General features: G+C 43.4%; 1 protein-coding gene across 1 annotated transcript; it reads right to left on the reverse strand.

The window, feature by feature from the left end:
* Positions 1-250: 250 nt before the first annotated feature.
* Positions 251-15,391, reverse strand: si:dkey-98f17.5 (uncharacterized protein LOC569123 homolog). Its single transcript, XM_042101311.1, has 12 exons — positions 15,046-15,391; positions 13,181-13,292; positions 12,120-12,213; positions 10,859-10,913; positions 7,936-8,076; positions 7,381-7,541; positions 6,731-6,829; positions 3,803-3,948; positions 3,163-3,334; positions 2,148-2,260; positions 1,959-2,046; positions 251-1,815 (listed from the first exon to the last, which is right to left on the reverse strand). Exons 1-12 carry the CDS (start codon positions 15,158-15,160, stop codon positions 1,762-1,764), a joined length of 1,350 nt encoding a protein of 449 aa, XP_041957245.1. The 5' UTR covers positions 15,161-15,391; the 3' UTR covers positions 251-1,761.
* Positions 15,392-16,445: the final 1,054 nt, after the last annotated feature.

The raw sequence follows: 16,445 nt of genomic DNA on the forward strand, positions 1-16,445 counted from the left end.
TGGACAGGCACATGAAATAGTGGCTGCCTTGAAATAGTGAACGTCTTGAAATAGTGAACAGTTCTGGGACATATTACGAACATTACTTTTTAGGTGGAGTTATGCTTAAAAACTATTTAAAAAAACTATTTAACAGCCTAATGTGTCTAATTACAGCTAATGGATTCAAAGGTGCATTTTACTTACTGTAAAAGGGACATTATAGTAATACATGCACAACGCATTCAGTTATCACAGGTGAAGGAACACATAATTTGAAATATTTATTTACTATTCCATTAACAAGTAGTCCATACACAAAACAATTACATAGCAGTCTGACATTAACATAGCCTTTGACAAAGCGACAACACCAGATCAGTCAGTTGTGGAAGACATGTTGGCAAACACCTACAGAAATCACATTATATTGTATAAAATACATCTGAATCATAATCAAAAATACACATTTGTACCTTTCAAGAAATTATAAACGTTCTGAAATCACTGAGGGCTTCATAAAATCAGCAACAGCACCAATACAAAGATCAAATGAGATGTCTGAGTAATTGTGCAGAGAAACAGAGTGTTAAATAAACATTCACAGGAGTTTGATTTGGAAACTTCAGGTAATTTCTTTTTAAAAACAGTATCCCAAAAGAACCCCAGGAACCCCTTAAGCTTGAAGTAAAGTGAAAGAACGATAAACAAAGTGTAGGCCTACATGGCATAGAGGAGCAGGTTTAAAACGGCATAAAACACTCACAGAAAAGAACTGGGATGCTGTATGAGGTCAAGACATATGTACTTCAACAGAAAATGGAGTAAAAATGAACAGATATTGAAACTTTAAAATGGAGGATACTTGACAACTAACACTGATATTATTATTATATTTCTACTGATAGCACGAGTTTCATCAGCATTTATGATTCAGACATAGCAAGATTTGAATAGCATTTAGAATAGCAGAAAGTTACCAATATGCATAATTTATTTGGACAGATTATTTTCATTTTGATCAGTCTATCCTGGATAAGGATGGGAACTGATAACGTTTATAGTCCTTAGGCCTATATGACTAAAGAAAATACTTGTTTCCAAAACGGCAGTAATGCTTTCACACACACACACCTACACACACTCAAAAATGCACACAGACACACACACACACACACAATCAAATAAAACAAACAACAAAAGAGACCATGAATGCACCTCAACTAGAAAAAAGGCAGTTAAAGGTTATTGAGGGAGAAAAAAAATAAACATTGCGGCTTCATCTTATGTAAACAGTCCTGTGCGCACTTTCAGATTTAAATACATAAAAAAAACATACAGAATCTCAGAAAATGGCAGATTCTAAAACTCAAACTCTGTGAGGTCCTATTGTATGTACAATCACATTTGCTTATTCATTCACATTATGCAAAGAAAGGCACTGGGGGGGGGGGGTTAGAGCCAGATCTAGTCTCTGGCTTGGGTGAGGGACTTAAACCTATGGAGTGACCACAACCTCATAGATTAAATATAAATATAAATATAGTATAGGTAGAGAATTAAGAGTGTGTAATGTGAGGAGGGATAATTCCCATGTGCTTTTGGCTTAATGACAGTACACAGTACATGTCACGTATGTGGATACTGCATTGGCTGAGATAATTGTTTGTTTTCTGCATACTTCAAGTCCTCTCCACTTTTTGCTTGCTGGTTTGTTTTTGGAGTGTGAAATGCCCACCGATAAATTGCCACATCAATGACCACACACACTGAAGCTTAAGATCAGAAGTCATATTCCGCAGCACACTCTTGGAGGAACTCCTCGTACAGTCTCTGCTGTTTTGTGTATGAGAGAGAGAAAGAGAAAGAGAGAGAGAGAGAGAGAGAGAATGTTAATTCACATGAAAAATTAAATTAACATGTCATATCATATAACTCCAGTTTTACAGCTTTAATTTCCCCTTCCAGTTTTCTCTTACCTTTTTGGCTTTGACTATCTCTCGGACAAACTCACTATACTCTGCCAGGGTCTTCTTCTCCTTTTTGGTGAGAGTCTTGCTCCCCTGGCTAAAGAGCACAGGTCAGCAATCAATCACACGCAAAATGTCATCAGGGCTCGCTGCATGTTTAAGCAGAAGGTGGCCTCATCTCTGACTATTTTTACTTACCGGCCAAAATACTTGGCAAGGAATAGGAGGAAGTAGCTGAACACTCCAAGTAAGATTACAAATAATATTTGCCCATCCTCTGGTATCCAGTCCCACAATAGAGCCATGATTCCCTGTGGAGAGACAGATAGAGCCATGTTGACACCAAACATTGACTTTACGAGCAGAGAACAGGTGTGTTCAAAATGTGAAGCAGTGATGATCTAAAGTAACATCAATCTGGGTTTCCATTCAACTTCTTAATGCGCATGTTGACGATTCAAATAAGAAATTCGGACTGGAAACACTTGAAATTGGGATTTAATCTAATGCAAATTAGAAGTCCATCGGCTAGAGGGAGGTGGATATACTCTCAATTTGTAGTGAGTATAATGAGACTAAGGTTGATGGAAATGAGTTTATTTGCATACATTTGCATCCAATGAATTCTTACGTGTTACCTTACCTATCTTATGCTTATCCAACAGCTGTTCACAACTCCTCCCTTAGTTAAAGAGACAGCAGATGGAATCGCATGCACAAGTGCCTTTTTTTTAGCCAAATGTTCATAAATGCACTTACAATATGCTAACAAGCTGATTGAAAACCCAGCTACTAAGACTCCTCGACACTGGACACTGTTCCTCGCAACTCTGGCATTGCTTCCAACATTCCAAACATAGAACACATAGAGTGGCTGTTGGGGGGGGGGGGGGGGGGGCGGCTGTTTATGTGTGTGTGACGTCAAAAACGGTAACTACGAGTACAACGATCTGGTACGAGTTCACGGGTAGTATGTTACGGGTTTGACTGCCATGCCAGGCCACTTTCACGGGTAGAAGACTGTGAAAACACAGGTTACGGGTTGCCTGGAATGACCCATAACATCCTACCACAATGACACAACATCCGGCAGCTGTTGGGTATTGCATTCTATTGGCATTAGCTGACATTTGTTTGTTGGGGTGACGCACAGTGAAGTAGCCTACGGTCAGCGACTCAACATCGGGAGTGAAGAACACAGGAAGTGACATACTGTCGAGAGGAAGAGGGCGGTCGCAAACCCCTCTCCCACCAGGCTGTCCAGCTCCTCCCTGGTGAAGGTGTTGACCACGAAGCTGAGGATGAAGAGGGCGGGCAGCAGGAGACCCATCAGACCGCACATGAAGGAGTGGAACCTGGAGCTGTTGTTGTACCTCACGTTCTCTCTGCAGCGGCAGCACAAACATGCGGTGTTGAGCGTCCGTGTGGAGGGACAAATCAAAAAGATACAACTCATATACAGTAAAAACTTTCACTGAGGGGTGAAATTTAGCATCTGCTGCTGCTCGGCAACTTGAGAACATTATTAATTATATGCAGGCTATGGCCTTTATACGGGCCACACAAAGTGACTAACAATCAATACATGAGCAGTAAGGCAGAAAATTGCTTGGCTGTAATTGATGGAAAAGAGCGAGTAGAATAAAGTTTGCTAAACTGCAGTCATCTGGGACACAAGCATTTTATTTTAGTCAAAGTACAAAGGGAAGGATCTTCAGTGCAATTTCATATTAAAGCTGACAGCTGTGAGAGCAGGCAGCAAGACCAGCACACTAGACAGTAAGTATTGACGTTACCAGCCAAAGCTGAGTCAGGTGATTGCAGGTAAACATGTGACTCTGCGCCTACTGCACCTGTCATCTGCCAGTTTGTTGGTGATTGTACTGCATATGAGGTCGCAGTCCTTCTCGAGCTGGTCAAGGGTCTTCTGGACGGCTTGGTTGATGGTCTTCTCTATGGTCTGACACACCTCATCAATCTGATTGATGCACCTGCTCGGCTGAAAGGAAAAAAAAAACAGGGGCGAGCGCAGAGCTTAGCGACCTGCATATACACAGTAGCTCACACTGTTCTATGCGTCAGTCTGCTGGAAAGGCAGGGTATCAACAAAGTGCATAATTTAAATTCAATTTGGTTTCTCAAAGAGCCGCTGCATGGAATATTAGATTACATCTGCTCTGCAAATGAACAGCAATGTGAAGCTTGTGAATATGAGTAGGAATCCTCCTCAGGCACTCAGGACTAGTTTCCTTTGCTTGGGAGACTCACTCGTCAGATGGGTTTCAGATGGGCTTCACCAAAACACATTCATTTTAAAACACATATGTTACTAACTTTGTTGGTTTGTTCTTAATTTCAAAGGGAAATTATTTAAAACTGACAATGATGATCAAGAGATCAAGAGGGCTGTGTGCAAGTAGGTTACCTCCCCTGACATATTTCTCTACATATTTTAACCATGTGCTCTAGCTGTTTGTAGTTGAAGTTCTTCAAACAATATCTGATCGAAATAATATTTTAGATTTGATGATCTAAAATGTCAAAATATTTCATAAACAACACGATGATTCTTATCTGTGCAAAAGTTTGGAAATGCAGACACATAAAAGAGGCCAGCAAATGCTTGTCAATAAACACAGACACTAGATATACCGAGGCAAAACTGAAATCTCAAGCATTCTTCAAGTAACGGGCAACCTTGGAACATTTCCACTGTTTTATCGTCTTTTGCATAATATGCTTTCTTTGCTTGTTGTGAACACAATGTCAATATGAAAAAACAAAAAGACAACTTGTCTTTTCTAAAAGAAAGAAAAAAAAAAAAAACGAAACAACAACGGAAAGCTGGGTTGTCCCTCAACCTGACCCAGCACTGCAGGATGGTCCAAGGATTAGCCATGCCTGCATGTGTCACTGATGGACGCAGCCAATCACCACCCCTTGTCTGAATCCAGCAGCCTGCAGGTGCAGTGCGTCTCTGGATGCCCGCTTGTACCGACTGATTCATCCTAAACCTGAAACACAAAACCGCTAATGCTCCCCTCCAAACCCTGTACTGTCTATATACAGACACATGTATTATTAAATGCAGGCCACCAGTGGGGTGTTGAGTGATATATCTGGTAAAAACAGAATCACACATGCAGTATATGTGTCTTTCAAAATAACATTGACATGTTATGGAATAATTGTTAGCTAGAGAAGAATCAATTAGATAATTGCTTATTTAGACTATGCCCTTATTCAGAATAAGGCAATCAGGAAATACTGTTTACATGGCAGCGTCTTATTTGGAATACTGTCTTAATCGGGTTAATATTAATGTCCATGTAAACATACTCATTGACCCCATTGAATCAGATTTGAAGAAGTCAGTGAATACCAGGGGTCAGGCCTGACACACAAGCCTACATTTTGAAGGTGTCTGATGCTGAGCCCCTGCACATACTTAGCAGGCGCCAGTCCTTTTTGCACATATCCTCACTACACTTTTCTTGTTCTTAATTTAAAGTAAAACACATTTTCACTGCAAAGAACATACTAATAGGGATGTAACGGTATGAAAATTAAACATCACGCTTATAGTGACCAAAATTATCAGGGTTTTCGGTATTATCGCGGTATAAAAAGACGCAGAGTGGCTACATAATACAGTACACGTTTTACGGTGAAAATGTTCCGCCTTTTAAAGTCAGGTGTAACCTAATCCGAATCGAAGTTAAATCCATCAATTAGACAACAGAATCAGTAGGGTACCATTTTTTTTCATTGTGTCAAAAGCAGGCTTGGATGAAGCTGGGAAGGATTAAACACACGGTGTCCACACCGTGGTAATCAACTGCTATAATTATGATATTTGAAATGAAAACGGTAATTGTTATCGTCAACATTTTTATCGCGGTTTATCATTATACCGGTAATCATTACATCCCTACATACTAATAAGACAGGAAATTGCAAACAGAGTTTTCTTTTTTTCTGTCAGTAGGTTGAAGCTACGTCAGCCACTTGTCAGATGGCAGAATGAGGTAGTCCTAAACCCAATAACAGAATATAGCATAGTCTGACCATTTCATGGCTATAATGTTTAACGTGTTTGGTTCACCTTGACGTACACAAGGCTTCATTTAATTTTACTTTATTAAGATTTATATGACTTCAATTGCCAATGTTAGTTAGATAGGCTGATCTATGTTCATAAATGTACATTTCCCTTCAATTTGGAAGTTTCAGAGGTACTTGAAAAGTGGAGCAAATCACTAGGAAACTACAGGGGAGCTACAAGGAAACGACTTCAGTTGAGACAACCCCGCTACATAACAAATCCTAATTTAACCACTGAATGTCAGGGATTTTATCAATTCAGTGTGACTATTTGCTAAGATATAATGTGGTCAAACGATGTTCTGGTGCTCTAAATGTAGTGTACAGTTCTTTAGTTAAAGTACTTCAGTTACAGTTACAGAAATAGGCCACTTCTCATGGCTTGTTCACCCTGTACACAATGAAAATGCTTTTGTTGTGGAGGCAAAGGACTATCAACAGGCAAAAACTATCTCCAAAGTGCTCTATTTACTGACAAGGTAATGTTTCACGATTCTCGGAAGATGTCTTCGGGTCGACTTGATTGCTGGTTCTCTCGGTAGCAACCCGCTATGGCCATGCTTTATGGCTATGCTCGGTGAACGATTCCCTTATTACAAGTTACATGTGTAAACCGATGGCTGTTACTATTGACAGAGGGCTGTAGACAGAGCAGGTATTTCCTGTTGCTGGCTCACCTTCTGGGGATTGGGGATAAAGATGGTGGGCATCTCAAAGCCACACTTATTGAGTCCCGGGCGGCGACACAGCTCCTGAACGATCTGCATCATCACTCTCTGTGGAAAGACAAAGATGGATAAACCGAGGAATGATAGATAGGCTGGCTGACAGATGAACAGACGCATGCATGTTTGGATGATCCAGTAGGATGATAAAATGGAATACAACTTTGGGGTTCAGACTAACAATGGATTCTTGTGAGTAAAGCTTATGTTCTACTTAAAAAGGTACACATGCAACTACTCATAGTTTAGTTTGAAGTGTCAATGCACATTGCTTTCCTTGAAAGCTGGATTCCCATGACTTTCATAAAACAAGCATTAACTGTTGTATTGTGTTACTGTAGTTACTGTGTATTGTAGTTACTGTAATGGAATCTGATTTCATGCACATTACACGTTATATATTGCTACTCATTATGGATAAATAACTGGAGTGTATATTAGTCGAGCTGAGGCTGAGTATAGCTTAATATAAATAAGTCCTGATAGGGCTAAATGAGCAAAGATAAGAAAATTGAGTGGATGTTGTCATTAAAACGCTTTTAACAAATAAAACTGTCATGCATTATGATTATAACAAGCATGAGAAGGAGAGGACTGCGCACCTGTCTGTCCGTCTCTTTGCCGGCCTCGTCCGCCTTGCTGAGGTAAAAGCGCAGCTTGTCTGCGGACGTCTCACTCAGCTTCTCCACGATGTTGAGCGTTCGCTTGCACAGCGCCTGCCCCATGGGATCAAAAAACACGAAGATCAAGTCCGCCTGTTGCCCTGGTTGTGAAACATACACACACACACACACACACACACACACACACACACACACACACACACACACACACACACACACACACACACACACACACACACACACACACACACACACACACACACACACACACACACACACCCTTAATAGCTCAGACCACTGCACCAAACCAAACTCTACATGATAAATTGCAGACCTACTTCTTGGGACAGTTGAAAATCTTTTTTTTACATTAGGGGTATCACTTTACTGAATCTTCACCCTAATTATTTTATTAGAGGAGCATATAAAATGGATACCAAATGTGTACTGTATAAAAGATTAAAAATATGTAATTTTTTAATAAATATATAAAATATAAGTCAAACTAAGTTGAAACTTTAAGCAGTCTCTTACCAAACGATGTGATGGCATTGTTGACGTCGAAAGGATAGATCATGTCTCCGTCCACCAGGCCGGGAGTGTCCACGAAAGTGACCAGACTAAACTTCTTCTGCTTGGAGGTGGAGATTTCGGCCGAGAGGTAATCCGTGACACCTAAAATACAGAACTAGGTCCATACATAAAGGTGCTCCCTCATAAGGCTGCAAAGCACTGACTGATTAATCACTTATTAAGCAGAGGAATTGATGCAGTCTTCTCCCCCAGCATCTGCCTTGTGCATACCAGTCCCGATTGGGCTGATCACTGCACTTGAGGAAGTCCGTAATCAATGCAACAATCTTTAATTGCACAACACAATCATTGTTTCACAAGAAACACCTTACGGGACACATACACACACAGAATCGGTCGTTGTGAAAAGGCTGTTGGTTCGAGTCTCCTTCCTAAAAGCTGCAACCCCAAGACTTCTCCCGAGTCCCTCATGCCTCAGCAGACGTCCACTGCTCCTCGCGCAAAACCCCCGTCGAACGTTGTCCGTTGTCATGGTCACCCACAACAGCTCTTCAACTGGCAGCTTTAGGACGGACACACATAAAGCTAGCCAGTGAAGAACGACTGTGAAGCAACGCACTGCAAACTTACCCCCCGACTTCTAAACCAATCCCCAGCCATTCAAAACAGGCTGTGGACAAGCGGTCAACTGAAAACACTAAGCAAAGTGTTTCCACCCCAACCCCCCCAAAACCCTCCCATCAAACGGCAACAAGGGTCTTCTGTAGGTGGTGCTGCTGGTGGTGGTGGGGGTCTCGGGAGCACCGGGGGTGGGCATGCGGGAAGATGAGGTGACACTGCAACTCTTTCATCACACGGAGGCAGGTGTTCAAAGACCCGGCACAAACCGATTCCTTGTGCTTTCATGCACTCCGATCTCATTGGCATTCACGCCGCGCCACTCTCCAACGACACATCTCCCATGCCAGTCCATCAATCTCTCTTCCCGTGCCCGCCGTCTGACATCCTAGCCGTCGCTATCAGGTACGCAGCATGCCCACCAATGCAACAGACCAGCCTGCAAAACACTGACAGCCAAAAACAAACCCAACCATTCTGACTTAGCGCAAGGCCGCGTTTATATTGCAAACCCTTGCTAAGGGTTTGACCGGCACAGCTTGTCCACTGCAGACATGGGGTGTGGGGATCTGACCAGGGTCAGTTTTGTTCCCCCTGCAGCTTATTCCAGTGCATATTAAAATAGCCTGCCAGATAGATTTAGCCAGACAGGATGGAAAGCCAGCGCATGCTAAACCGTGTGCGTGGGATTCTATGATCGCCACCAAGCCAGTAAGCCATCTGAAAGGTGAAAAGGTAATTAAGAGCGATCCTCGTCCCTCGCTGGCACTGACTGCCCCGGCTTGGGTGACTGGAGATGAGTGGCGGGGGTGTATCCAGTGCCCCGTGGAAAAGGCCAAGGGCCAGCCGACGAGACGGGCAGCATCTCCCAAATCAGGACGGGAGTCATGGAGTGATGGTGCCTTGGCTTGACGGATCCTGGACGCAACCCTGAACTTCGGCCCGGCCACACCCTGAAACTATGCGTCATCCATAGTGTCCCATGCACCAGCGCAAGAGGGTGTGCTCGCCCACCCACGCATGCACGCACGCAACGCACGCACGCAATGCACGCTTGTCGCATCACCAAGCCTCCTGCCAGAAACACGCCCCAACAATCCATCAGTTGCAGGAGAATCGAGAGCACCCGTTTGCCGGCAACCCAAAATAACCAGTGACGACGGCATCAAATGCGCTTCATATAGCGGGTCATTTGAAACCGAAGATAGTGATGAGTCACCCTCAGGCAGAGACAAGAGAGACGTGCAGCTAGGTGTGTATGTATGTATGTGTGTGTGTGTGTGTGTGTGTGTGTGTGTGTGTGTGGGGGGGGGGGGGGGCAGAGAGTGAGAGAATGTACCTGCGTGGACGAATATGCGTGTGTGTCTGTGTGTGTATCAATATCCGAGACATCTCCTGTCCTGCCCTTTCCGTCCATGTTGCTGCAGCAGTGGCGCGGAGGTCTTTAAGACGGCCCCCTCTAATGGATGTGACATTTCTGCCGACGGAGCTCGCTCGCTCTCGCTCGCTCTCTCTCCTCCCCCCCCCCCCGACTGAACTGCACTGCTGTCAATGGGAGCATGACTCACTCCCTCACTGCGCCGAGACAATCCATACGCACGGCATGTCAGCCTACACATCAACCCGACGCACACACGCCACGACTGCAGCTTTGGCCACACACACAGTCGGACTCGGACGGTCTCACACCCGCCGTGACGCAGACACACCTTGCGCGCCGCAGCCGGCCCAGATGTGGCACGGCGCCCGCGCCCCTGACCTTCTTGGCTATGACGGGCGTGTCACCACCACCCATCTGCTCGTGGAGTCCCAGGGTGCCTATGCAACCGAACCCTCTCAATGCCGCGGACACAACATAAACCAGGACAGGGAAAGGCAGTGCGGTGCTACTGTTAAGCAATATGAGCGCAATTGTATACCACAGGCTATGACTCAGAGATATTCGTCATGACAAACACCTCAACATCAAGCTGAAGCACAGGGGACTATGACAAACACACAAATCTTTATTTGGAATCATCTAAGCAGATATAGGGATATGGATATTGTGCTCTGAACGAAGGTCCCTCTCTGAAGCATATTTCCACATAACGTGAAAATCTCGTTTTTTACGTTTATGCACACATCCAAAAAACTGTCTATGTTAAATCATTTGCCTCCATGCAAAGTACAAGATAGCCAGCTGAGCAAGGCACTGAGAAAGCCACCTCGGAATCTACAAGTGCCCCAGAGAGACACACAGAGAGCCTGGGAACCAAGGACTAGCCCTGAAACCATGTCCCAAAATGATCACATGAATCCCTACCTTTAAACTCCAGCAGGGGTCGGAAATGGGGGTAGAGGTGTAGTGTTGCATTGCCCTGTAAGGAGAAAGAAGAAAGAGACGCATGAGAGACAAGCCCAAAAGCTTCACGCAAACAGAAAATAACAGAGAGGGAGAGAGGACAAAAAGGATTATAAGCAACGTAGAGAGAGAAATTGCTAACAGCCGATAAGACAAGCAGGCCCTAATAAATGGAGCGTCTGCTCTGTCTCTCCATCTCTCTCTCACTCTGCTCCTCTCCCTCTCTCCTGTAGTCGAAGCGACACTCTCTCTCTCTCTGCCAGGGGCTTTTCTGCGGCTCACAGTTCCGCCAGGCGTCGACTCTAAGCCCTTCCTGTATATAGCAGATAATCCGTCGACTCCAGGTCCTTCCCTCTAATTCATCTTCATCTTCATTCACCTTCTAAGACAGACAGAGATTGAGACAGAGGGATGAATAGAGAGAAGGAGAAAGAAAAGAGAGAGAGAGAGAGAGAGAGAGGAAGAAGGAGCAGCAGCAGCATCCTCCTGATGGAGCTCCGCTCTCCAGCCTCGCTCAAGCCCACACTCAGGCTCTCAGTCGACGGCTACTCACACCCTCAGAATCAGCACTAGCGCTGGTGCTCACTCGCACGTGCGCGCGCACACACGCTCACACACACACACACACACACACTCTCTCTCTCTCTCTCACACACAATCACACACACACACACTCTCTCTCTCTCTCTCTCACACACACAATCACACTTCTGTCTTTCTGCCACTACTATGCCTAATATATAATACATACTGGAGCAACACCATCATTTGTTTTGCTATTCTGTCTCTCTTACTTCCCCATAAAAAACCTAAAACCTTAAAAAACCTGTAAAGTTACATGCGCTCTTTACAAGCAATGCCTGCATAACCTCTGCAGTTACCAATATATATAAAAAGTGTCCTTAAGGGGTGATGCTGCAGTAAGCTTAAGACCTGCTTTGGGCATGGCCATTCACGTTTTAACTAGTTGCTTGCCGTTTCACTTGCCACAACAGCATTACTTGTCGACTGCACTTCATGTAATGACTAGAACAATGCAAGCCTGTCCTCCTGAATATTTTATGGAGATGATTTGTGGTTGTAAAACCACATTCCATTCAGCTAGTCACGTTTATAGTGCTATGATTAGCATACAAGGTGTATAACACAGACCCATGTGTAAAACTGACTTGAAACGTCGACAATCATACATGGTGGTACAAACCCTCTATCAAACTCTTACCGTTAAAGACTCTCTTTTTCGTCCACTTGTTATAAAGGTAAACCCTTGCGTTTCAATAGCCACTCCTGTTTTCTGAATGTGCTCCTCCACATACCTAGAACATGAAGAATTTCAAAAGGTAAGGTACGGCCTTGTGCATGCTCTAGGTGTTCAGTCTGTAAAACACACACACACACGCACACACACACACACACTGATTTGCATTCAGACATACATTTTATCACTGGGGAAATCACAGTCTGATGAGTAATCACCCTGCATCGATTCTGAAGCTCCTCCAGCAGGAAAAAGCCAGACATGGCAGATTCCAAGCCACGCAGCAATCTGCATGCAGCAGGGAACTGCCACAGACTTGCAGCTTTCCACTAACATCTATATGAGCACTCATAGTATCCATGAATACTCAACTGACTCACAACACATTCACTCTAGATATGTCTTCTTGATAGTCTACTAGACTTTGTTATACATACATATACACACTGTCTACTAGCAAGTCACTAAACAGAATGAAACAACAACAAAAAATAACGGCTCCATTACTAGCAACAAAGTGAATAGAAGGTTAAATCATACAGCACATCACTACATTACCATATTATTTACTCTTCAAGCATGGGGTGTTCCTCGGGAATCATGCTGTTGCTAAACTGTTGATGGTAAAAGAGGACCACTAGCCCAATGGGGTCATTACACCCCAAGTTCTGAAATTCCCCAATATAGTAACAGATCCACTACCGCGTGCAAATGATCCCTAAGCTTTCTTCTACTACTGAAATGTGGTGACAAGCCTAGTCATGGGTCTTCCCTATGGCTTGCTGCGATGTACACTGTGGGGGCAGTGGTAGCATGGTGTCTAAGGAGCTGGGCTAGCGTGCAGTAGCCAGAAAAGTTGCGGGTTCAGTTCCTGGCTACCACTGTTGTGCCCTTCAGAAAAGCACTTAACCCCGAGTTGCTCTGGGAGAATAACCCTTGTGAATTGACATAATTGTGTTAGTCGCTTTGGATAAAAAGTGCCTGCTACTAAATGCAACTGAAGACATTCTTTAGAGGGTTATTACCAGTTGATAAAGGAACTCTTTCCTGCCGAATGGTTCCCCATTATCATCACTATGATTTTCTTCCGTGGAGGCAGCAGCAAGAGACCCAGACCAGTCGCAATTTTCACCAGCCCTGTAGAAACACCACCACATATCATCAATATATCCATACACACACACACACACACACACACACAAAGGTGACCATATCACACCAGAAACCAAACAAATGCTGATACTGTGTTGCAAGGCTATGTGAAAAGCATCTCAAATACCTTTCAACGTAATTGTCTATTGTTTCATGTATGTCAATACAAAACAGTTAGATTCTAGGTGTTTGAAATGTGTTCCACCAATAGGTACACCATGTGACTTGGATTATTGAAACAGAACTGTGAAACAACTTGGCATATTGAAACAGAACTGTGAAACAACTTGGATTATTGAAATAGAACTGTGAAACAACTTGGATTATTGAAATAGAATTGTGAAACAACTTGCAGAATCAGTTTTCGGTTGTTTCAGGATTCCTATCTGTCCATCTGTGAGCCATGCTGGTTCACTTGACCAGGTACGACAGAACAGTGGGTCGGGTCAGTCAGTGTCCCACGCAAGCTGACTTAGACAGTAAGAGTTTCCGTCTACCACTTCACTATCTGATTAAGACACTATACTTAGAGAGCAGACAGTCAGGACTCCATTACAGTGGTGGCATTAGTGGTGCTTAAGGGAAATGTCCTTCCACTTAGACCAAGGTGATCCAATGAACTACAAATAACAAGCTAATCTGTCACAATGCCCTATTCTTTAAGCAAGTAGTAGCCTAGCTCCACTCAACATGTGCTTAAGAGGATACGGTTAGTTAACCTGCTGCATTACACAAAACAAAACAAATCATCCACCATTACAATTAACACATCAAGGGTGGTAATTGTTATGCTGTACAAAAACGAATTATGCAGCCTTGATACAGCCACTTGAATACTGTACATCACTTTAACACTGTGCTTTCACAGGGTTCGAGTCGAGATATGAGTGTAAGTGAATATTGGGTCTTTGAAGAGTGGTACAGTTTGAAAACTTTGGATTAGTTTAAAACTGACTGTTTTAGCACACCATCATCTGAAACTAAGTGGGGACTTCTGGGACACATGTCAGAAGACAATGAACTCTGATTTACAAAAAAGGTTTGCCTCACCAAATGAGGGTATTCCTTAAGTGTTTGAAATCCCTAAGCAAAAAAAGCAACATCTGTTTAGTATAAGATAAATCTTGTTTGGTTGCAGTTTAAGGCTAGGCCTAATCCTGACTGAGGCTTCATCAGACCGGTTGGTAAACAGCTGTGGGATTTGTTGGATAAACTGAGAGGATGACATCATGAAACTTTGCTGTCGCACAAATGACATTGGGCGGGTAGGCTACATAAAAGCAACTGAATGGAGAGGTACAGCATTCAGACGCAGAAAACAAGTCTTAATCTTGATGATAAGAAGCAACGTTGGAAAGTGACACAAGACATAGAAAGTTGGTCTTGTAGGCCTATGCTTGTTTCCTCCATTAGAACCTTTGAACATGGCTACCACCTATAGCCTACGTTATCTCTTAGGCTATTATTCAATGAATATGGCTGTTTCAGAACTAATGCACAAGGTGTTGTTATGAATAAACCTGCCAATCACAACAGTAACGTTACTTCTGGGTACAGTAGCATTAGCCAGTGAAACCGGTTACAATATTTGTTTCCACACACGTTTACAGTAAATGGGTATCGTATATAACCTTACTCTAACTTCTTCGTTGTGGAGCTCGCTACTTTGTTGCATAACAGACCACGGTTCTGTGTAGCCTGGGCCAATCGTGTTAGAAATATAGCAATAAGTCTTTACCGTTGTCGTTGTCGATATACAAATTGTGACATTGTTTCAAAATTCGTTCGCTTGGTGTAGTTATAGCCGATTCCAATGGGTTCGCGACCGAGCGGGGCTTTCTACCGCCCGACATGTTGAGAGGTTAACGGAATCACTCGTTTTCACGTCAGATAAAGGGGGGCCGTTAAAAGTGTTGCACCACTTTTGTCACAGAGGCATTTCTTGCCTCCATGTGGCCACCACTTGAAACTACACTATTTGGATGTGTGTAGGTCTACCAACCATATAGAAAGCTAGATACCGCATTGACTGTCGAGTTCTAGGTGCCATCAGAGAAATTGTCTAAGTGGCATCGTAAACGCGGCCGCCATATTGGTGGGGGGAGTACCTTTATTGTCTGTGGGCAACATTTGCAGGCAATCACCTGTCTGATTTCCAGTCAGAGTCACGTGCTCCTCCATTGGCCTCCAGTGCTGCCAGTGGGCTACTCCAGTGATTGCTGCCCCCACCAAAATAACGTCGCTATTTACGTACGTTCTGGAGCCCAATGCGGTATCTAGGCCTATCTATGCCGGTCTCGCCCTCACATTTCCACTTGATCCGATGGCCCTCTCTCTCCAGTCTCATTCATGGCTGTTTGTTTTGGTTTTTAAGAAGCCTAAGTAGCCTATAGGTCTTTCCAGCAGCTTAACCTGACTGACTTGCATAGGGGGGCCTATGTGTAATTTGGGGGCTTGTGGGATTCGCATGTTAATTTTTGGAGAGTATTATATCTTTGTTCTAGGGGTTCTTAAGAGTAAAAAAAAAACATGTCTCCTTTTCTTTGAAGGTTTTGAAGGACCCAAATCAAAGGTCAAATTCAGAAAAGGTCTAATTTGGTGTTTTGTCCATAAACCTCACATTGCTGGGATTATAGCATAGGGTTTGGTGCCAAAAAGCAAAGATATTCTACAAGGTAGTGTGCAAAAATGGACCACATAAACAATACAACATTATAAAACATTTTTAGGCTGATGATTGATCTCTTTAACAAGACATTGTGCCTAAAATGCTCAAAATTGTCCGCTTAAAAAATAATACTTCAATATCAATACTATCAATTCATGCCTATTTGTGTGCTTGAGTGTAGGCCTAGCCTGTTCTGCCAGTTCTTTTCTACACCCATTCAGAGCACAAAGTGCAGAGAGAAGTGCAAAATGCAGATTAATAGACTTTTACATAGCTAGTACCAGCTGAAGTCTGTAAAGCCTTCCGTAGCCTATGTAAGTGTGAAGAAAAGAAAGGGTAAAAGGATCAGACAAACAGACAGGTGAGTGTGTGTGTAAGAGAGAGAACTTAGAGAAAGAGAGACACTAGCAGTGACAGTTGGCTGTTGATAGCTGGCAGAATTTAGAATATCGAATAACACATAGTGCTCT

Source organism: Alosa sapidissima, chromosome 8 (assembly GCF_018492685.1).
Source record: "Alosa sapidissima isolate fAloSap1 chromosome 8, fAloSap1.pri, whole genome shotgun sequence".
Taxonomy (NCBI): Eukaryota; Metazoa; Chordata; class Actinopteri; order Clupeiformes; family Clupeidae; genus Alosa; species Alosa sapidissima.